Source organism: Rana temporaria, chromosome 10 (genome assembly GCF_905171775.1).
Source record: "Rana temporaria chromosome 10, aRanTem1.1, whole genome shotgun sequence".
NCBI classification, from domain to species: domain Eukaryota; kingdom Metazoa; phylum Chordata; class Amphibia; order Anura; family Ranidae; genus Rana; species Rana temporaria.
Genome location: NC_053498.1, coordinates 112,223,939 through 112,247,699, shown reverse-complemented (window position 1 = coordinate 112,247,699; position 23,761 = coordinate 112,223,939). Strand labels below are relative to the sequence as shown.

The 23,761-nt window shown below is 42.2% G+C and overlaps 1 protein-coding gene across 2 annotated transcripts; it reads left to right on the top strand.

Annotated features, from left to right (window-relative positions):
• The first annotated feature begins 2,355 nt into the window (after nucleotides 1-2,355).
• LOC120915463 lies at nucleotides 2,356-16,680 on the top strand. Of its 2 annotated transcripts, none has more exons than XM_040325999.1 (4): nucleotides 2,356-2,641; nucleotides 6,589-6,796; nucleotides 10,701-10,756; nucleotides 14,298-16,680. In XM_040325999.1, exons 1-4 carry the CDS (start codon nucleotides 2,371-2,373, stop codon nucleotides 14,429-14,431), a joined length of 669 nt encoding a protein of 222 aa, XP_040181933.1. In that variant the 5' UTR covers nucleotides 2,356-2,370; the 3' UTR covers nucleotides 14,432-16,680. The 2 variants fall into 2 exon arrangements, with proteins under 2 accessions (XP_040181933.1, XP_040181932.1); XM_040325998.1 differs by having other exon boundaries at nucleotides 14,292-16,680.
• Nucleotides 16,681-23,761: the final 7,081 nt, after the last annotated feature.

Sequence of the window (23,761 nt, the reverse complement as noted above, 5' to 3'; positions counted from 1 at the left end):
TGTCTTAATTTCAGGCTGCAAAGTGACAAAATGTGATTATTTTAAAGGGGAGGGGGTGATTCTTTTCTATACCCACTCTATATGGAAAGAGCACCAGACCAAAAGATAATGCTCTGTACACACGATCGGTTCATCCGATGAAAACGGTCTGATGGATTTTTTCATCAGATATCCAATGAAGCTGACTTTCATCAGTCTTGCCTACACACCATCAGTTAAAAAAACGATCGTGTCAGAACCCGGTGACATAAAACACAGCAACGTGCTGAGAAAAATGAAGTTCAATGCTTCCGAGCATGCATCGACTTGATTCTGAGCATGCGTTGATTTTTAACCGATGGATTTCCCCACAGACGATCGTTTTTTTCTATTGTTTTTTTAACCATCAGATAATTTTGAAACAGGTTCTTAGGGCCAGATTCACAGAGCAGATACGACGGCGTATCTCCTGATACGCCGTCGTATCTGTTGTTCTATCTATGCGACTGATTCATAGAATCAGTTACGCATAGATAGCCCTAAGATCCGACAGGTGTAATTGTTTTACACTGTCGGATCTTAAGATGCAATACCGTGGCCGCCGCTCGGGGGAGTTCGCGTTGTAAGCCAGCATCGGGTATGCAAATTAGGAGTTTCGGCGATCCACGACGGTTTTTCGCGTTCGCTACGTCGCCGCTAGTCTAGTTTCCCGTCGCAAAGTTAGTCGTTTTTTTTGCTGCCTCAACTTTACACAGCAATCGTATTGCTGTATAAAGTATGGCCGTCGTTCCCGCGTCGAAATTTAAAAAATAACATTGTTTGCGTAAGCCGTCCGGGAATACGGAATTACGCTACGCGCGTCGCCGTTCGAAAAAATGACGTCACTTCACGCAAAGCACGGCGGGAGTTTGGAAACGGAGCATGCGCTGTAGGTCCGGCGCGGGAGCGCGCCTAATTTAAATGGCACACGCCCATTTGAATTGGCCCGCCTTGCGCCGGAGGAGGTTTTCATCGCAAGTGCTTGGTGAATCAGGCACTTGCGATGAAAAATTGCGGCGGTGTAACGTATCTAGGATACGTTACGCCGCTGCGATTCTACGTGAATCTGGCCCTTAGTTTTTTCACCGATGGGAAAAAAACTGATGGGGCCCACACACGATCGGTTCATCTGATGAAAACGGTCCATCAGACCGTTTTCATCAGACGAACCGATCATGTGTACGTGGCATTAGAGTCCAAATTAATTTATTGATGCTGGTTTAACACATAAAAAAAATGAATTTGCACTCTTATCTTTTGGTCTAGCACTTCTTCCATATATGCACGTCAAGAACTGCCAACTGAGCAAAATAGTTGGATACATTCCTAAATGCACACAATATAACTAGATACCAACATTTATAAAAACATCAGATCCAGAAAATATCCAATTGCCTTTTGTGGGGTCAGGAAGGATGTTTTTCCCCTTCTGGAGCAAATTAGATCACGCTTTATTGTTTTTTTTTTTTTTTTTCTTTCAATTGGAGAAACTGTGGCCCGGATTTACGTAGATCGGCGTATCTTTGTGTGGGCGTAACATATCCTATTTACGTTACGCCTCCGCAACTTTGACAGGCAAGTGCCATATTCTCAAACCAAAGTTGCGGCGGTGTAGCGTAAATAGGCCGGCGTAAGCCCACCTAATTCAAATGTGGTAGATGTGGGCGTGTGTTATGTAAATTTAATGTGACCCCACGTAAATGACGCTTTTTACGAACGGCGCATGCGCCGTCCGTGAAAGTATCCCAGTGCGCATGCTCCAAATTAACCCGCAAGAAGCCAATGCTTTCGACGTGAACGTAAATGACGCCTAGTCCATACTTAACATTGGTACGCCTCATATAGCAGGGGTAACTTTACGCCGGGAAAAGCCTAACGTAAACGGCGTATCTGTACTGCGTCGGCCGGGCATACGTTCGTGAATTGGCGTATCTAGATGATTTACATATTTCTAGGTGTAAATCAGCGTATACGCCCCTAGCGGCCAGCGTAAATATGCAGTTAAGATACGACGGCGTAAGAGACTTACGCCGGTCGGATCTAATACAAATCTATGCGTAACTGATTCTAAGAATCAGGCGCATAGATACGACGGCTCGGACTCAGAGTTACGACGGCGTATCTGATACGCCGGCGTAACTCGTACGTGAATCCGGGCCTGTGGGTATAGGAATGTGTATATGGAGTTTTTTTTCTTTGTTCTTTTTTTTTTTGAGCAAGACAGACTTGTGTCTTTTTTCAACCTGACTAAATGTCAAAAAAGAATTTTTACTGAAATTTTTAAAGTGCTTTGAAGCATGAGATAATTCATCATGACCAGCACAAGGAAGTAGAACAGGAATAACAATCTATATGTCTGGCTCTGCCTTCTTCATTTGCATCTCTGTAAGAGCTGGCTATAAAAAGAGGATGAAAAGGGGGAAAAAAACACAGATGCTGATGACCATCCATTCAAGTCACAGAATGTCACTCATAAGATCTACCGCTCTTCTGCTTCTATGCGCAATTATCACATTGACTAATGCACAGTCTGCCTGCCCTGCATTAAGTGACTCTACTAAAACGAACACTAACTATACACTGACCACCCCACCAAGTGTTACCAATGGCATTACCTATCCAGGTAAGTGATATTTCTTGAATTTTTTTTTTTAATAACATTGTGTGTAAAGTTTTTTGATGATTTAATAGGTTGCGCAGATAATGAGTGAGGTAGGCTAACAAAATGGTTTTCATTTTGAGGGGTGGTGCAATGAGCTGTTTACATTTTTTTTTTTACTTTATTGAGAGCATACAAAGTTGCACTCCATTCAAGTCCCCATACCACAGCATGACCTTCAGTGCCTTCTGATATGCTGCATGTCTTCAATTGTTCACACCATATCACATGTCACCCCAATGTTAAGGTGTGGATGGGGCACACAGGGTGCTGACAAAGTTTTCCATGTGCCCTTGCATTAACTAGCATTAATCAGGTACAAAAAAACATCAGTCACCACGCATAGTGTGAAGGACTCTAAAGCTGGCCATACACACGCAGATTTTTTTGTTTGGCTCACAGGCTAGTGAAGCTTGGTCTATACATTAAATGGTTATTTGCTTGTCATTGATCTAGGTATACTGAAAGTCATCTTTGTGTTTTTTTTGTTGTTTTTATCCCACTTAGGGTCCTTTCATGTGGGCTTTTCAATCAGGTCTGTCTGTCAATTTTTTAGGCAGATCTTATTGGAGGCATCATGTAAGTCGATGGACAGTAAACAAACCATTTTGGATAGGATGTGGAAGTGTTGAAATCCCTGTCAGGTTTTTATTGCTTATTATATGATGAAGTGGTCTGTGCTGATCCCCAGGCAGCATTATAGGAGCCTTGAGTAGATTTGTCTAACAATGTAAAGAAAGGTAAAGGATGACAGCACGTATACCGTATGTGTATTATGTATTGCATTGAATAGAAAATTGCCTTTTTGTTGAATGCAACTACTGTAATAACAAAATTATTCTGGACAGTGCACTGGCACTCTTATGCCACGTACACACGATCGGTTCATCCGATTAAAACGGACCGATGGATTTTTTCATCAGATATCCGATGAAGCTGACTTTCATCAGTCTTGCCTACACACCATCAGTTAAAAATCAGTTCGTGTCAGACCGCGGTGACGTAAAACACAACGACGTGCTGAGAAAAATTAGGTTCAATGCTTCCGAGCATGCGTCGACTTGATTCTGAGCATGCGTGGATTTTTAACCGATGGACTTGCCCACAGACGATCGTTTTTTTCTATCGGTTTTTTAACCATCAGATAATTTTATGGGAAAAAAAACGATGGGGCCCACACACGATCGGTTCGTCCGGACCGTTTTCATCAGACGAACCAATCGTGTGTACGCGGCATTACCCTTTTCCTCTTCTATAGGTTTGGATTGCTGTCTGTTGACCCATAAGGTAACCCTCTATATTTGTCACGGTGACCATTGTTACTGAGACAAAGTAATGGGTAATGCAAAAATTTGCAGTTGTACCTGGAATAAGAATAGAGGGACACATGTTCTGTGACAGCTGTCTAAGAGGGGATATGGAAAACGTTAAAAAATCTGTGATTGTTAGTCTGAATCCATTGCAATCTCATTGCTGTACTTGTCATTAGCTTTAGTCCTTTAAACCAATATGAATTATGAAGGCCAAAAAACCATCAATGGTGCAACCATTCTTCCTTCCATCCAATAGAATATAAGGGTCTCCAAATTTTTTCCAAATTTTTGAACATCAATGGCCTCTGATGTCCTCTGCTGTGAGTGAAAGACAACAACTTTTTCACTAAGAAATGCTAAACAGAACAATGTGTCATGCTTGTAGCATGATGATTTATCTTGTCATTAGATTTATTGTCATTAGCTTCAGTCCTTTAAAACAAGATGAATTATAAAGGCCAGAAAGCCAAGCTGACCATCAATGGTGCAACCTTCCTTCCATCCAATTGAGAGTCTCCAAAGGGTCTCCAAATTTTTGAGTCAAACCAAGACTTCATTGATAGATCAGATCAGTAGCTACTATGGCTGTTTATGCTCTAACCATACTGTCACTCAAGACTCCAACTATGAGCACAATGGGGGTAATCCACAAACACCCGGCGCAACGTAACTTTTGTCATTTAAGTTACACCGCCGCAAATTGCACAAGGTAGTGCCCGATCCACAAAGCACTTACCTTGAAATTTGCAGCGGTGTAACTTAAAATCGTCCGGCGCAAGGCGTTCCTAATTTAATGGGGCGAGTCCCATTTAAATTAGGCGCGCTCCCGCGCCGGACGTACTGCGCATGCTCCCGACCTCATTTTCCCAACGTGCTTTGCGCGGTTTTACGTTGCACCGGGTTTTGAGAATCGCGACGGCGTAAAAAAAAAATACTAGTTGCGGCGAAAAAAAAAAAAAAAAAGACACCGTCGCGGGAAAGAAGGGTCTACTTTTACATGGTGTACTAACTTTACACCTTGTAAAAGCAGCCCTAATTTTGCGATAGCAAACTAATACTTACGGAGAAAAAACAAAGCTGAAAAGCTTTGTGGATCTCCGTAAGTGCTAATTTGCATACCCGACGCGGCATTTCGACTCGAAATGCCCCCAGCGGCGGCTACGGTACTGCATCCTAAGATCCGACAGTGTAAGTCCCTTACACATGTCGGATCTTCTGTCTATCTATGTGAAACTGATTCTGTGGATCAGTTCCATAGATAGAAACAGGGATACGACGGCGTATCAGTAGATACGCCGGCGTATCCCTTTTGTGGATTACCCCCAATCCGCCTGACCCCTTGCAACACCTTCACCCATCGGCGTGGGCTTTCTTGACATTAAACGCATCACAGAGGAAAGGTATCACCCTATTTTACAACATGTTCCAACAAAAACGCACCTACTAAATCCCCTTCCCACTTACATTGGGAAACAGATTTACGGCAATCCTTCACACTACATCAATGGCAAATAGCATGTAAGGCAAATCAAAAATCCTCTACACTGCACCACACTCTGGGAATTATCAGTTAAAAGACTCCAACTATGCATAATCCCTCCACTTGATCAGTATTAATTTGCATAGTTAAAATAATTTACATGTCAGAGAGAATGTTGGCGATCCACAAATTATGATGGGGGAGAGAGTACAAGTACTCAATGGGAAGTAAAATGACTTAACCCCTAATAAGCAGTAATCTTCCCCTAAGATGTGTGATACATGCAGGGGCAGACTGACAACTCATGGGGCCCCCGGGCAATAGAAGATTATGGGGCCCCTGGGCTTACAGATGGCCACCACGCCAGGAGGCAGTGCAGAGACGGGGCAGCTAAAATCTCAGAATTTTATTAGAAGCATGTTGGTTTCAGACATATCCGGGACAGATGTAAAAAAAAAAACATAGATTTTTACATACTATCCCTGGTTTTACTGAGCCTGGCAACCCTGATGGGGCCCCCTAGTGACATGGGGCCCTCGGGCAGTGCCCGAGTGACTCAATGGTCAGTCCGCCCCTGGATACATGTATAATAAAAAGTCAGGGCAGAAATTAAGTTGTGTAGTCATTGTTAACTCTAATTTTATTATGAAGTAATTGCCCTTTTATTTCGAGAAACAGTCTTTAGAATATATTTTTTTAGTTCTTTACAAAATTGCATTTAAAAGATAACATAATGGATAATCCTGTGATGTTACTGGGTGCTTTAGTAATTACTCAAGCAAAGATAGTCATGACAAAGTTTTGAAATGTTGCAGGAACATCTAAGGAGGTAAAAATATTCAATGTTATTAGGAGGATTGGACTAATCTAAAGATGGGCATGGCAACAAAGCTTACCTGGCATCAGGGTAATAAGGGCTGCATCATATAGCGAGAAGTAGAATCCCTGTTGCAAATGAAATTGGGATTTACACTGATCTTACAGATACACATGTATGTGTGACTGGTCCTCATCTCACATCTGAGCCTGAACTGGTAACATAATTATCGTTGCATATATTACATATATTACAGATATCTAAATATACTAAGAATGTTTTCTTTGTGCTTCATCCACAGTAACTTTTGCATCAAACAGCAGCACAAATGGCACAGTGCTCTTGCAAGTTCTATCAAACAATACCTCTGTGGGCACCTGGTCATCATTACCAAGTGGATTTGCAAGTTGTACTGGAGGCATTTGGTACAATTTCACATCTGGTAACTTCTCATTAACAGCAAATTGGACAGCACCATCATCGCTAAATTCTTCTTCTGTCCTATTTAAGTAAGTTGTTGGTATTAAATGTGGGATTTTCCACAAAAAATACTGTTTGCATAATTCTTAAGTTATACCACAGTGAGCTACATTTAGATATACTTGCTAGTGCTACATATTGCACAGTATTGTTGATCCCTTTACAGCAGTGGTTCTCAACCTTGCTAGTGCCGTGACCCCTAACAGAAGTCCCCTTCACTCGTACAGTATTAACACTTCATATGGCACATTTTAGGATGTAACACTCTTTCTCTTTGTTCTCTTTACTTTCCCTTGTATCTCTCTCTATCCTAATTTCTTATTTTTTTTCACCCATCCCTCTCTTTTTCTCCTTTTTCTTTCTTCCTTTTTTTCCCCTCCTTTCCATGTATTCTCTATTTTTATTCATTGTTTTACTCCTATGTGGGGGGGAATGGGATGAGTGGCAATGCTGAGTTCTGTTCAGCCAACTTAGATGCTCTTGATCAAAGTCATCTGCTGATCTGAGAACTGTAGTGGGGATTTTTAATGGCAACTAAAATCACAGGTAGTGTTACTCACTGGGTCTCCGACTTTGTGGTGTCTCGTAGCAGTGACACCTATGCTGAAATCAGGTCTCCTCCAGCCCCTCCCACCTCACATTCCTTACCAGTCAACTTACCTCTAGTCTCTGCCCCCCAGCCATGCCGTGAACTGATTGTGCGACTTTGAAGAGGCTGAGTGGGTGGCCATGGGCTCCAGGAACAGCCCAGCTGGGCGGCCACAGGCTCCAGGGACAGACCTGCTGGGCAGCCGCAAAACAGTTGTGAGAGTGGTGCGGGAATAGCCCAGGATTTGGTGACCCCTGGCAAATCATCATTTGACCCCCGAGGGGGTCCCGACCCCCAGGTTGAGAACCACTGCTTTAGAGGTACTTTGGTATTTCCATATAGTGGCAACCTGGATGTATGCATAAATAGGGTCTGGAGCAGAAGGCTGGAAAGGGGAAAGCGTATTATGAAGATAAAAGTTTTAACCAGTGTCAACATCTTCAGTACCAGCTAAGTTCCTCATTAAGGGGCAGATCCTCAAAGAAATTACGCCGGCGTATCTCTTGATACGCCGCGTAATTTCAAATTTTGCGCGTCATATCTTTGTTTCGGTATCCACAAAACAAGATACGACGGCATCTCGGCTAGATCTGACAGGCGTACGTCTTAGTACGCCGTCGGATCTAAGCTGCAATTTTCCGGCGGCCGCTAGGTGGCGTTCCCGTTGATTTCCGCGTCGAGTATGCAAATTAGCTATTTACGGCGATCCACGAACGTACGTCCGGCCGGCGCATTTTTTTACGTCGTTTGCGTTCGGCTTTTTCCGGCGTATAGTTAAAGCTGCTGTTCTGAGGCATACTCAATGTTAAGTATGGCCGTCGTTCCCGCGTACAATTTTTTATTTTTTACGTCATTTGCGTAAGTCGTTCGCGAATAGGAATTTGCGTAGAATGACATCACTGTCGTAAGCATTGGCTGGTTCCGGTTTAATTTCGAGCATGCGCACTGGGATACCCCCACGGACGGCGCATGCGCAGTTAAAAAAAACGTTCTTTAGGTCGGGTCACGACGTATTTACATAAAACACACCCCCATTACATCCATTTGAATTCCGCGCCCTTACGCCGCCAGAGATACACTACGCCGCCGTAACTTACGGCGCAAATTCTTTCAGGATTCGAAAAAAAAAAGATAAGTTACGGCGGCGTAGCGTATCTTAGATACGCTGCGCCTGGCGCAAAGGTACGAGGATCTGCCCCTAAGAGTTTATTCAAAGTTCAGAAACCAATAGCGACCGATCAGAATTCATCTTCAGTGTACGGAAAGTACACATTGTTGAGGTTACTCAGTTTTGCACTTTAACAGTTTTTTTTTTACTGCAAAACTGAGTAGGCTGAATGATGTAGTTATCTAATTAGGCTAATAAAAAGTGAAGCATAACAAAATGTAGGTACTGCAGAGGGTACCTATGGTATAGACTGATGTAATGTTCATTTAAAAGACTGCAGAATAAGTTGATGTCATATAAATGAACAATGAAAAAAAAAAAAAAGTGGGAAACTGTGTTGAAAGATTTTCAAGGATATGCAGCAAATTTTACATGAAGTGCAACTAGGTATTCCAGGAAATTGATGCCTAAAAATGTTCACAGAGGGAGCTGCGGTGGCTCAATGCGATTGGCACTGCGCTGACAAGCCATTCACCTCTGCAGCTAGGGGTTCGAAACCCGGTCTCGGCTACATGTGAATTGAGTTTGGTGGTCTCAGACCAGCCCCCGGTGGGTGTGCTATGCGAGGTAAGCCTGCGCTTAGTACGCCCACCCCCCTCCCACAAAAACCACCACACTTACACGCACTCGAAATTGGGTTAACATGCACGCACTTTGACCACGCAGGCTCTAAAAAAAGAGAGGCGAAGGACTAAAGGGGCTGGTTGAGCGGGCTAGATCCTCTCACTCCCTTATAGGGAGTCCCTCTGCCCCGTTGGGCTTCAAAGCAGAGCAGGTAGGGCTGGCTGTGTGGGAGGACCCCCTCACACACCTGCCATTGCCACCCGGGGCACGGAGAAAGGTGGCAGATTGCCTCTGGGGGAGGCCTGCCTACTCCCAACTCCTGCAGTCCGGCTCCTCTCTCGAGTACACGCACAAAATACACTTAAAAAAAAAAATGTTCACAGAACAATAAGCCAATTGTTACACTGACTGGGCCGGCCATACACTGTTCGAATCTCGGCTGACTGAAGGAAAGCCACAAGCATAAGCATAAGCTGTGAAAGGTCTGGCCAGAGGAACCCAATAACAGCTGGGGTTGTGGTTTAAAATAATTCTGGAAAGCAGCACTGGGGCTGCAAAGGATTGGAGGCGCATTGGCCTCATCTTGAAATCATCAGGAAATGCAGAAAATAGGTTCCTAACCACTTGCTTACTGGGCACATATACCCCCTTCCAGGCGAAATTTCTGCTTTCAGCACTGTCACGATTTGAATGACAATTGCGCGGTCGTGCGACGTGGCTCACAAACAAAATTCACATCCTTTTTTTCCCACAAATAGAGCTTTCTTTTGGTGGTATTTGATCATCTCTGTGGTTTTAATTTTTTGCGCTATAAACAAAAAAAGACCCGGACATCTTACGCAAACGATGTTGATTTTTAAATTTCGACGCAGGAACGACGGCCATACTTTATACAGCACATATGTGTGCTGTGTAAAGTTAAGGCACCCAAAACGACGACTAACTTTGCGACGGGAAACTAGACTAGCAGCGACGTAGCGAATGCGAAAAACCGTCGTGGATCGCCGTAACTCCTAATTTTCATACCCGACGCTGGTTTACGACGTGAACTCCCCCCAGCGGCGGCCGCGGTACTGCATCCTAAGATCCGACAGTGTAAAACAATTACACCTGTCGGATCTTAGGGCTATCTATGCGTAACTGATTCTATGAATCAGTCGCATAGATACTCTGAGAGATACGACGGAGTATCTGAGATACGACGGAGTATCTGAGATACTCCGTCGTATCTCCGCTGTGAATCTGGCCCTAAGTTGGCAGATGATGGACTTTATAGGCATTACACAAATATGATAAAATATAAATGTATTTAAAGAGAAACATACAAGATAGATCAAAGCATATATAACATTGGCCCTGCAGTTCTGGTTTCATTATAGAGGTATCTGTAGTGCCAATGAATAATACAATAAAACAATTAAGTAAAAAAAAAAGCTTTTTCTACATTAAGGTCTTACCTAACTCTCTCACAAAAAATATTAACTTTCACAGGGATCTAGTGGGTTATGGTTGTGAGAAAGCAAGGACAAAGGAAACTGTAGAAAACTATTTTTTTTCTTACTGCGTAATTATTATTTGATTTTACTGACTGTATCAATATCGTATCTTTCAGAGCTTTATTCAATGACACAAATGACGTATATACAGCAAACAAAACTGTGACATTTGGTAAGTTTCCTCTATTAGTTATTCACAATTGCATTTTAGAATTTATAAGGTATAAAATAAGGCTTGGATAGCAAGGGACAATCCCTGGGTTGCTAAATATGCCTAATGCCCTGTACACACGATCGGAATTTCCGATGGGATCCGAATTTTCCGTTGGAATTCCATTCAAGCTGTCTTGCATACACACTGTCAGACCAAATTCCGACCGGCCAAAACGCGGTGATGTAAAACACTACGACGAGGCAAGAAAAATTAAGTTCAATTCTTCCGAGCATGCGTCCACTTGATTCTGATCATGCATGTTTTTTTTTTCTCTGTTGGAGTTCCACACAGACGATTGGGGCTCACAGTTTTTTCTCCGTCTGACTTTTTTCATCGGATATTCCGATTCTGTGTACAAGGCATTAGACCATATGTCCTTATCTTTCAAAATGTAAAAGTTTCCCAGACTCTGACCCGGCCTACCAATACTTTGAAAATCTTGCTCATTTCTAAAAAGTCTCATCTTATTCACCCTAATGAAATTAAAGAGATGTACAGGGGCAAACTGGGGCATGTATAAAGTGCAGGAACCCAGAGGTACTTGTAGCAAAACAATCCTATCATGGCTGATTCTCAGGCCATCCTGACAGGCACATCTCCATCATTTCCTGATAATGTTGAAACTAGTCCACCACCTCTTCCTACCACCTGCGTATCCCTTTTGATCTGGGGAAACTACACATCATAATGATAGACCAATGGGAATGTGTGGGGGAGGGATACAGTGGCACTGGAAGTGTTGGAGCTTGGCCTGTCAGGATGGTTTGGCATCCAATTATCACAGGAGCATTTGAAAAGCTGTATCTAGGAATCAGTACATCCTCCCAGCAGCAGTTTGCCCCACCCTCTCCCCCATGACAGGGTCTTCAGATTCATATAACCCCACAACACCCTTGACAAACCTCATTCAGCAGTATATCCCTAGGGTCTCTGAATATTGATATAGAAGGCCTAGGTGAGCACACCTGACACTTGCCTTGATCTTAATAAATTTTATGCATAATCTAATTTCACAACATAGCTTTAAAAAATACAAAGCCTATCAAGGGCCTAGGGCCTGTCACACTTATGCCGCGTACATACGCCGACAATTTCCGACAACAAATGTTTGATGGGAGCTTGTTGTTGGAAATTATGACCGTGTGTATGTATGCCCCATCGGACATTTGCTGTCTGAATTTCCGACAACAAAAATATGAGAGCTGGACAAAAATCCATTCCCGCAAATTCCGAGCATGTGTAAACAATTCCAACGCACAAAATTCCATGCATGCTCTGAATCAAGTACAAGACGGAAGCGCTCGGTCTGGTAAAACAAACGTTCATAATGGAGATAGCATATTCGTCACGCTGCACATTTTTAAATCTTTTAACCACTTAACGCCCGCCGCACGACTATTTACGTCCGCAAAATTGCACGGACAGGCAGATGGGCGTATATATACGTCCTTGCCTTTGCGCGGGTTGGGTGTCCGATCGCGACCCCCCCCCCCGCTGCGTGCGGCGGGCGGATTCCCTCGGGGAGCGATCCGGGACGACGGCGCGGCTATTCGTTTATAGCCCCTTCCGTCGCGATCGCTCCCCAGAGCTGAAGAACGGGGAGAGCCGTATGTATGTAAACACGGCTTCCCCGTGCTTCACTGTGGCGGCGCATCGATCGTGTCATCCCCTTTATAGGGGAGACACAATCGATGACATCAGACCTACAGCCACACCCCCCTACTGTTGTAAACACACACTAGGTGAACACTAACTCCTACAGCGCCACCTGTGGTTAACTTTCAAACTGCAACTGTCATTTTCACAATAAACAATGCAATTTAAATGCATTTTTTGCTGTGAAAATGACAATGGTCCCAAAAATGTGTCAAAATTGTCCGAAGTGTCCGCCATAATGTCGCAGTCATGAAAAAAATCGCTGATCGCCGCCATTAGTAGTAAAAAAAAAATAATTAATAAAAATGCAATAAAAATATCCCCTATTTTGTAAATGCTATAAATTTTGCGCAAACCAATCGATAAACGCTTATTGCGATTTTTTTTTACCAAAAATAGGTAGAAGAATACGTATCGGCCTAAACTGAGGAAAAAAAAAATGTTATATATGTTTTTGGGGGATATTTATTACAGCAAAAAGTAAAAAATATTGCATTTTTTTCAAAATTGTTGCTCTATTTTTGTTTATAGCGCAAAAAATAAAAACAGTAGAGGTGATCAAATACCACCAAAAGAAAGCTCTATTTGTGGGGAAAAAAGGACGCCAATTTTGTTTGGGAGCCACGTCGCACGACCGCGCAATTGTCTGTTAAAGCGACGCAGTGCCGAATCGCAAAACCTGGCCTGGGCATTTAGCTGCCTAAAGGTTCCGGGGCTTAAGTGGTTAATGTAGCGCATTCTCTTTTTTATAATGCTAGAATAATGAAGTTGTTTTGCTGCTGATATTCACACAAACTGATTTCTCAGAGACTCCAAGAGATCGGGAACAGCAGCAGACGACATATAAGCACGAATCGTCTATCACCAAACTTCTACTAATACGAGATTAGCAGAAGGAGCCCAAAGGGTGGCGCACTTGGTATTGTACTTCCCTTTTATAGTGCCGTCGTACGTGTAGTACGTGACCACGTTCTTGGCGATCAGAATTTCCGACAACATTTGTGCGTCCATGTGTATGCAAGACAAATTTGAGCCAACATCCGTCGGAAAAAAATCCACGGTTTTGTTGTCGGAATGTCCGATCGTCTGTACGCAGCATTACAGTGCAGGGTGGGGAAAGTTCATCCAATTCGGAGTTTCTGAAACTTTTTACCCTTTAAGCACTAGAGATAAGTTGTATCTTTAAAAAGAAAAACAGTCAGGTTCTCACTAGCCTATACAAAGTATAGAGAAGAAAGTCTGCTATGTGCTTGAGTGAAGCCTAATTCATCTTGAACCCCACATATATGCAAATGAGTTTGACCTCAAGAGCTAATGATTAGCCTAATGCAAATCCTAGGTTGATGATTTCACTAATACCAACAGAATGCACTGCACTCCACTCCACAACCCTGCTTGCAACAATATTGCAGTTCTACGACATCTTCCTGATAGGTGTGTTAGTTTGATAATGTAAGCAAGAAATGGGGTTATGTGAATGCAATCAAAATAATTGACTTAAAGAGGAACTAAACCCTCCTATTCCTTATAACCAAGAAAGGTGCCATCTTAGTCTCTGCTTGATCTACAGTTGTCATGCTGCTGCACATGTTATCAGCTATGACACCATTTGTGGGCTTAAAGGTTTGTTGAGCTCTGATATAAGTACATTGGCAACTTTGACATTTATTATCACCAGAGGCATGCTTTAAATGTAACTGTTTTGGGAAACAGTTTATTCAATTTATTTGTGCTTTAATACGTTTTGTGCTTAAATTAAATATATTTAAATATTACCCAACCAAAAGTAATTCATTATAACTCATGAAGTAAATTCACATTTTATCTATTTCACCTGCTTTAGCAACTGCTACTACAGCTGCCACAACTGCCAAGGTTACAACAAATGGAGGACCTGCAAATCATCTAGCACCTATGTTTTTCACTTTGATGGAAACGCTCTTCTTCCTTGTGGTCACCAGAAAATGTCTGTCTTAAATCAGAATTGAAAACAAATCATTGATGTTTAGGCTGTATTTACATGGGCATAATGAGTTTTACAATGCAAACCACGGGATCTTGCTGGCAGCAAGAACCTGCTTTTTAGGTTGTCCAACCTCTCTACACATGTAACGTTTGTATAACATTTACATGCATACAAGTATGCCTGCATGCATACAGTGTTAATGCAGCCTATTGGTTGCTAGGACACAGTCAGAAATTGCCATCTGACATCTGTTGTTGCTAGGATGCAGACAGCTATTGCCATCTAATGATTATTTGCTAGGAATCTGTTCTTGTACACCAACAGAGTACAGTTGAGCTGTATACATTTACACATTAGCACACATTTTTACATGCATACAGCGTAAAATATAGTCCTTACGAAAGTGAATGCAGATTTTTCTATTTTGATTTTAAGGATCTGAACACAGTTTACTGATCTTGACACAGCTCTGTGTATACAGCCGTAACAAACCATAGATCTGTGTTCAGATCCATAAAAAAAAGGGAAAACAAATTTGCTTTTTGTAGCCATTTGCATGAACTTTTACTGGTTAACTAAAGACTAAATGTATTCCCAATTTACCTAAAAATTTTGCCTAATTTCCTCATATATCCAAGCATATTTTAATTTATATTGTGTTGATGAAACAAAGGTGCAATCCAATAGTTTGTAAAAATGATGCCTTGAAATACCTTCCTGCCCGTCAAGGGCTTCTGTCTTTCATACAGGTGTTGCAATACATCTGGTCACCCTTCCCTAGCAATGCCTTGTACTGGTAGTCTACACTACTGAGAAAGCATGTCTTCCTGGAAAGTGTTGTGAAGTATTCCTAATGCTTATCTCCAAGACAACAAAAATCTTCCCTTGCATTGGGACTGCACTACACTATACACGTTTATGTCTGGGGTACTAGAAAAAACTGTTTTACTTATGTGATCCCCTGCATCATCCAGTCCAATGAAGGGAATGCGGCCAGTGAAAAATGGGAGAAGAGGCTGCGGATGCTGGTCTTAAAGCCTGGAGGGATACTGCAGGAACGGGGGAATTGGTTTATAAAAAGTGTTTTTTACCATACCCTAGCATAAATAAACATATAACCATTGCACTGTAGGGGTAGCTTTAACTCTACCCCACAAAAACAAAAGACAGGGAGCGTACTGAGTACTGACATAGTATAGCAATAAACTTCAATGGAGTTAAAAAAGGCTAATCAAATGCACTCACAATTTTAAAACATAACATTGTTTATCTGTGGCCTAGAGAAGGGGTTCCCTGAGGTCTTTCAGATTTTATTACAGTTGAAATGTGTCTTGGATTTCGATAACACATCCAAGATTTCACAAACTTCCCAGATTTCTTTTTAATCCCAATTCTGTATATAGATCTGTCTTTTGGATAAGGCATTTTTGGCTACAGCCTCTGAAATGCCTTACGTTCTATAAATACACAAAAGTCTGTAATTAGTAGACTTCTATTTTTACTTTATTCTTTATAACCTTTGGTAATAACTATATATATTTTTTATTAATTATGAGAAAAACAATATTTTTTTACAGAAATTAACACTGGAAGATTTTACAACAAATAGGTCAAAACTACAATAAGCCCTTGCATTTTTATACTTTTTTTTTATTGCAGAGCCCTGCATTTATTGCCTATGCACAATGCTTAAAGTACTACAAAACTAACTTTAAAGCTGAACTCCAGGCACACATAAAAACCTAAATTAATGCAGTTATGATGAGTTATTTAAAAAAATTATGAAAATAATTTTAACTACAACTAATATAAGTACATGATTCGGACTCTTGTTCAACTACAGGTTGGGGGCAAGCAGTTGACTAGGCTGTATTGCTGCACCAATACACAGCACCAGACAAAAGTTAGGTCACTAATCTGGACCTGTTGTTTGGTATGGCTTTGTATATAGCACAACATGAAAGACAGAGATAACATTACAGGAGGAAAATGTTTTCTAACTAATGTATTTGAACAGTACATTCGGTTGTTTGCCTGGAGTTAAGTTGTCATACAACCTGACTTCATGTGAAATTTCTGCTCATGCTGTGTAAAGAATTTATCATGAAAATCATGACCACATAATATAACAACTCTATTGTTTAAAACTTATTGTGCATTTTCAAAGGGAAATAATTGTATAAAAACTCTTAATATTCTGGAACTTATTATTTTGATTAAAAAAACTTTTTTTCCTGTTTTAATAAAAATGTAAAACACATCTGTGTGTATTTAAACTTTTTGGTTTCTATTAAAAAGGTTATCCTTTTCTGGGGGAAAGATCTGTACCTCTCTGCTGACACATTATAAGAAAATGTTAATCAATGGACAACCATTGAGATTTAAGTGTTACTAAACCAACAACAGTAAAATCAGTCTGCATATGCAGTAAAGCATGCTTGTTATACTCACTGTGAAACCTAAGGGGTCAATCCTCTTCATTGAGCAAAAAAAAAGCAGTTTGATCCTGTCTTTTCTGACCCTTCCCTTCTTCCACAGTCCCCAATCTATCTCCTGATGAGACAGAGGCTAAGGTACAAGCTGTGCATGATCAGTTTGGTGTGTATTTCTAGAGAGTTTTTTTTCTTGGGAGAGTACATGTGATCAGCACAGAGCCACTCAGCAGTGTCCAGACAGAGGGTCAGGAGTCCTGCAGCCTCAAAGGACAATCAGGGGAGAATGAAAACTCCTAGAAAAGAAATTGGTTGGAGATCAATACCCACTATTTGTTAACACCATACTGGGTGTGCAATATACCCATATGGTGTCCCAAAATTTGCAGGCTCACCAATGGTAGGTGCAGTCTCTGTGCCTAGTAAATATACAGAAAAAAAAGTTACAGGGGAAGGATTCCCACTGTGAAGAGACACAGGCGGACCATGCTGCTTAATATGGGATATGTTTTATTAGAAAAATTATTAAATACAAAAGAAGCGGCCAAGACAAGTTACCCACCACCAACACCAGAATAATGTTGTCTGCTAAGAGCAGCTGTATCACACTCTGACCATGCATACACAAACGAGAATGAAAACTCCTCCTACAAGCTTTGACACTAATGCCGTGTACACACGATCGGAAGTTCAATGTTTCCGAGCATGCGTAGAATTCTGAGCATTGTTTTTTTGCGCGTCGGAATTGCATACAGACTATCGGAATTTCCGACAAGAATTTTTTTTGATGGAAAAATTGAGAACCAGCTCTCAAATTTTTGCTGTCGGAAATTCCAACAGAAAAAGTCAGATGGAGCCTACACGCGGTCGGAATTTCCAACCAAAAGCTCACATCAAAATTTTCTTGTGGGAATTTCCGATCGTGTGTGGATTGAAGTTTTCTTGGGAGAGTGCATGTAATCAGCACAGGTCCAATCGGCACTGTCCAGACAGAGGGGCTGGGGTCCTGTAGCCTCATAGGATAATCAGAGGAGAATGAAAACACCTCCTACAAGCTTAAATAAGGCAGTGATAGAAGTCACAAGACTGCTCTAACAGCTAATGAGAAAGGGTATTTAGCAGTTTATATTTACTAAAACAATTGCATTTCCATGTTCTGTGTACTGTGGGAAACCAGATATAGTGAGTGCAGGGTCCTGGGTTTAGTTACACTTTAAGATGCCTACCTCATTTTCCCTTATCAGCTTCATAAATTGAAAAAAAAACTAAAGTAATGATTTGGCCAGAATATCATCCCATCTGATACTGTGGCCATTGAGCTGAGCCATTAGTTCCAAGCTGACAGTAGTAAGTTGCATAATATAACTCAGACTTTTTAGCATCCCCAGCGACTTTGTACCTTCTGAGAGCATAGCTGACGATCTTGCATGTGGAAATCCCATGATTAGTCAGCTCAGGATTCCATTATCTCCCCAGCTTCCCCTTTTCCTGCACTGCTTTTTTTGCATGCTGCTTTGAGGGCTTCATTTTATTTCAATGCCCACAGACTTCTAGGGGGAGAAGATAAAGAGACACATAGCTCTGTTCACCCTCTACACAAACAAGCTCCAAGCTCTCCTACCAGCCAACCAGTAAGTACTGCAGAGCTCCATGTTTTCTATCTGAAACACTCGTATGGGGTGTTTCAGATAGGGCGAATTTTTGCCCGCCCACGAGAGAGAGTCGCGCAACCATGTCTGTGCCACCGACGCCGTTTGAAAGGCTGAGACCCCCGATGTCTGTACCGGGAGCCAATCCGATGCCTGTTGCCACTGGAGTCCCCTTGACCGATACAGGAATCCGAATGAGGACCCAAGGGAAGTTCGTCCTATTCTCCAGTGGTAGCGCAGAGGCCCTCGGACTGTCCTGCCCTCGCTGTTCAGATCTGGCTGTCCATGTCTTGCCATTTGCTCGGTGCAAAAGATGCCGAGATTATTTGTTCTGAGTGGAACCTCCAGCTGAGTCTCCCCGTGAGTATCGGGTGGATTGGATCGCCGGAACGGTGACCGCCGAGGAAGAGGTACCATGGCCTGAACCCTCCTCCACGGAAGACATCGTCGACCATGAAACAGTGACTGTTTCCTCCACGCTGACCATGCCATCGGCTACTACCCCGATCATGTCGCCGGAGGTAAGCGACACTGAAGATAAAATTAGTGTATGCTACAACTGAGACTGTGTGCATGACGGTGGTTCCCGCCTGGCTCACCTTTGAAAAGATGGGCCCTGTCAAGGTCTCCCATGGCTGTGGTCGAGGCTCACCTGCCATTACACATGACAAGGTCAGTACTCTAGTTGGAGAATGTGTATGTTTGCCTGCGGAAGAGTATGACACCTCTGATATTGACTCTTCGTCTGATATTGGGGATGACAAGTGGTTTGAGCCAGAGCTGCCTGAGTCACAATGGGGCAGAAACTCCTGTGCTTCCAAACCCTGCAAACACAAGAGACGCTCTGGGAATGCTGCACCACACGCAGATGTCCCACAGCTAACCTGTTGCGTTGCGGTGCCAAGCACCAGTGTTGTTCAGGAGATTGTTCCCTTGCCTGTTACAAGAAGAGCGCCTGACACCCTTGTCATGCCAGGACTTGGACCCCCCGTACCTTGCCCAAACTGGCCCGTCTTTAGCGCATCGTTGTGAAGAAGGTGGCCCAGGACTACGGGTGGGAGGTCCCCTATGTGCCTCCAGCTCTCATGATGTTGATTGAAAAGATGAGAGAGGACTGGTGCAAGGAAGCGATTTGGGACTACTTAAAAGTACCAAAGGCTGATCGCGGCACTGAGTATGCGTTTATCTGCACCGGCCACCGGTTTGAGGGTTGCCTGAAGGATTGGAGCCCTAGTCGGTACATCTACAGTGACGAGGTGGTTCTTAAGTGTCCTGGAAAAATGGATTGAGTTCATTCTATAACCACCACAAATAAGAGAGGAGACATCATCAACTTGCCTGACCCAAGATTCTACAAGTAGGCCTAATGCTTTTTAAGAAGTTACAGACGGGAATGATCACCCCTTTTCAGTTTTGTTTTTTTCTTTTCTCCGGATCCACATTTTGGGCTGCAATGTGAAGAACTTCGGGGAAGGGGGACATGTTGATAAGTTAGTGCGATCAGGGCCCGCCGGCTTCTTTACAGCATCTACAGCATGAAAAGAAAGAAGAGGAAAAAGTTTTTTTTATTTCTCTTTTTCTCCTGTTTGCTCTAATTAGATCATGGATTGCCTTATGATGGTAGTACAGCGCACTAACCACTAGAGGCAGTGTTCTGCGACTTCTACCACCACAGAGACTAACTTGTAAATATACTTCTCGCGAGCCTTGCATTTTTGAGACATTTTCAGCACTTTTTTCCTGATGTGTCTCTTTGGGAGGAAAAGGAGGTTTCACCTTTTACTGGGGAAGGTGCAGCTTCAGTTTCACCCTTAGTGACTTCAATTGTATAGTGATGTACAGTGGGGATAGAAAGTTTGGGCACCCCAGGTAAAAATTTGTATTAATGTGCATAACAAAGCCAAGGAAAGATGGAAAAATCTCCAAAAGGCATCAAATTACAAATTAGACATTCTTATAATATGTCAAAAAAAGTTAGATTTTATTTCCATCATTTACACTTTCAAAATTACAGAAAACAAAAAAATGGTGTCTGCAAAAGTTTGGGCACCCTGCAGAATTCATAGCATGCACTGCCCCCTTTGCAAAGCTGAGACCTGCCAGTGTCATGGATTGTTCTCAATCATCGTCTGGGAAGACCAGGTGATGTCAATCTCAAAGGTTTTAAATGCCCAGACTCATCTGACCTTGCCCCAACAATCTGCACCATTGGTTCTTCTAAGCAGTTGTCTAGAAAACTGAAACTGAAAATAGTTGACGCTCACAAAGCTGGAGAAGGCTATAAGAAGATAACAAAGCATTTTCAGATGTCAATATGCTCTGTTCGGAATGTAATTAAGAAATGTCAGTCATCAGGAACAGTGGAAGTTAAAGCAAGATCTGGAAGACCAAGAAAAATATCAGACAGAACAGCTCGCAGGATTGTGTGAAAAGCAATTCAAAACCCACGTTTGACTGCACGATCCCTCCAGAAAGATCTGGCAGACACTGGAGTTGTGGTACACTATATAGAGATACTTGTACAAATATGGTCTTCATGGAAGAGTCATCAGAAGAAAACTTCTTCTACGTCCTCACCACAAAAATCAGCGTTTGAACTTTGCAAATGAACATATAGACAAGCCTGATGCATTTTGGAAACAAGTTCTGTGGACCGATGAGGTTAAAATATAACTTTTTGGCCGGAATGACCAAAGGTACGTTTGGAGAAGAAAGGGCACAGAATTTAATGAAAAGAACCTCTGTCCAACTGTTAAGCATGGGGGTGGATCAATTATGCTTTGGGATTGTATTGCAGCCAGTGGGACAGGGAACATTTCATGAATAGAAGGAAAAATGGATTTAATAAAATGTCAGAAAATTTTGGATGGTAACTTGATGCCATCTGTGAAAAAGCTAAAGTTAAAGAGAGGATGGCTTCTACAAATGGATAATAATCCTAAACACACCTCAAAATCCAGGGATTACACCAAGAGGTGTAAACTGAAGTTTTTTCCATGGCCTTCACAATCTCCTGACCTCAACATAATTGAAAATCTATGGATAGACCTTAAAAGAGCAGTGCGTGATAGACAGCCCAGAAATCTCAAAGAACTGGAAGACTTTTGTAAGGAAGAATGGGCAAAGATACCTCAAACAAGAATTGAAAGACTCTTGGCTGGCTACAAAAAGTGTTTACAAGCTGTGATACTTGCCAAAGGGGGCAGTACAAGATATTAACTCTACAGGGTGCTCAAACTTTTGCAGACGCCATTTTTTTGTTTTCTGTCATTTTGAAAGTGTAAATGATGGAAATAAAATCTAACTTTTTTGACATATTATAAGAATGTCTAATCTGTAATTTGATGCCTTTTGGAGATTTTTCCATCTTTCCTTGGCTTCGTTATGCACATTAATACAAATTTTTACCTGGGGTGCCCAAACTTTCGATCCCCACTGTATATTTGTATGTATGTTCTTTCATTTTATATCTTACAGGTCGTGATCTACTATCAAAACTGTTGGAGAATGGGGCAGGATAGATAGTCAGGAATGTCTTGTTGTTTTAAATTGATACTGTAAGTATTGTACAAAGAATGTTTTATTTTTCTATCTTTCTATCTCTTCTCTCTATTGTAAAGCAGATTCAGGTCAGGTATTCAGGCTTGAATACCTTTTGTTGGGACACTGAGGACAGTGTCTATTCATGTGGGAGGATTGTGTAGCGCCTGGTTACTTCAAAGTACCGGTGCTATTTAAATATAAAAATTTAGAGGGAGATCAGAGTGTAGTTAAACTCTGATCTGGTTGATATGTTCAAATTGGGTCTCTGTCTCAGCTTGCCTGTGCTGTGGGATTCTGTTGTACTGGGGTGTTCTTCCCAGGGCAGTAGATGGCAGCAGTGGAGTCAAGGTTCGGGTGCTCTTCCCCAGCAGCCAATCAGGAGGGTTGAGCCTCGCTGTGCATGCTGGGGGAGGGTATTTATGGGGCAGATGCCATTAGTTCTGGGTCTTCTTCTTCAAGTGCGGCATCCACCTTTAGGGTGTCTGCAGCACCCCCCCCCCCCCCCGCGTTATGGCCTACCGGGCCAGGGTTTGCTTCCTTTCCCTTGATATCACAGGAAAGGAAGCAAAAGGGGATGCAGCGCATTTTGGCAATGTGGGCCAAAAGTACTGCTGGGTGCACATTGTCACTCGCTTGGCACTGTACCCAAAATATTGTGGCTGGGGATGTGGCGGGCAAGTTAGAACCGAGTTCTCTGTTCTACCTTTCCAGCCACCACCAACTACATCTACAGCCACATTATTTTGACTCCAACTTTAAGATCCATAAGGCACGTCCAGATATCTGGCTGAGGGATACAACCATCTTTAACCCATGATGTTCTGGATGATTTAATTTGTGATATACACTCTCTATCAACTGGACCCGTATCAAGGGGAAAGTACTATTCTACCTCTCCTCTCTAGCTATGGTCTATATTGACTTATACCACTAAGTTACACAATAAGACCATTCCACATTATACAGACCTCTGGCTGATGTCATTCCCGTTTTCTGTTGCATGTGCGCTGCTCGGATGGACATAGCTTTATTTTTACTTTTGAGTTATGTTCTTCATCTTTATGGGTCGAGCATCAACATTTGGGATATAAGCCACAGATTTGGAACCCGCAAGCCCTCTGTCCCTGAAGAAGATCTGCATTTTGTTTTTCGAAACGCATTGGACGTTCTGTCTGTCTGACAAAGCTCTGGGCTTTTCCTTGTAGCTGGTTTCCATTTCTGCTCCCAATATTTGTGTTTGTTGCGTATATCCCCATGTCCATGTTGTTATATATTATCAATGTGCAATAAATTTTGAATACTTTTTCACTTTCAAACTGTTTGTGGCCCAGTTTAAAGTCCCAGTCTGAGGAATTAAAGGGGTAGTAAAGGTTTGTTTTTTATTTTCCAAATAGGTTAATTTAAGCTATTGCATTATTGGTTCACTTACCTTTTCCTTAAATTTCCCTTCTAAATGTTTTTTTCTTTGTTTTCTTTGTCTGAATTTCTCACTTCCTGTTCCTCCTCAGTAAGCTGTTCAGTAAGCGAACCTTTACAACCCCTTTAAAGTTCTGGCTCTATGTATCAGGGATGTGGTCCACAATCAGTTTAAGTAATTAGGTGCGGTAGAGGGTCTCTTTAAGCCAAAGATTCAAGGCTTTAATCTTTCATCTAAGGGACTGGAGTTACTGGAGTCATATGGGCATGCACACACACACACAGGGCTCAGTATTTGTAG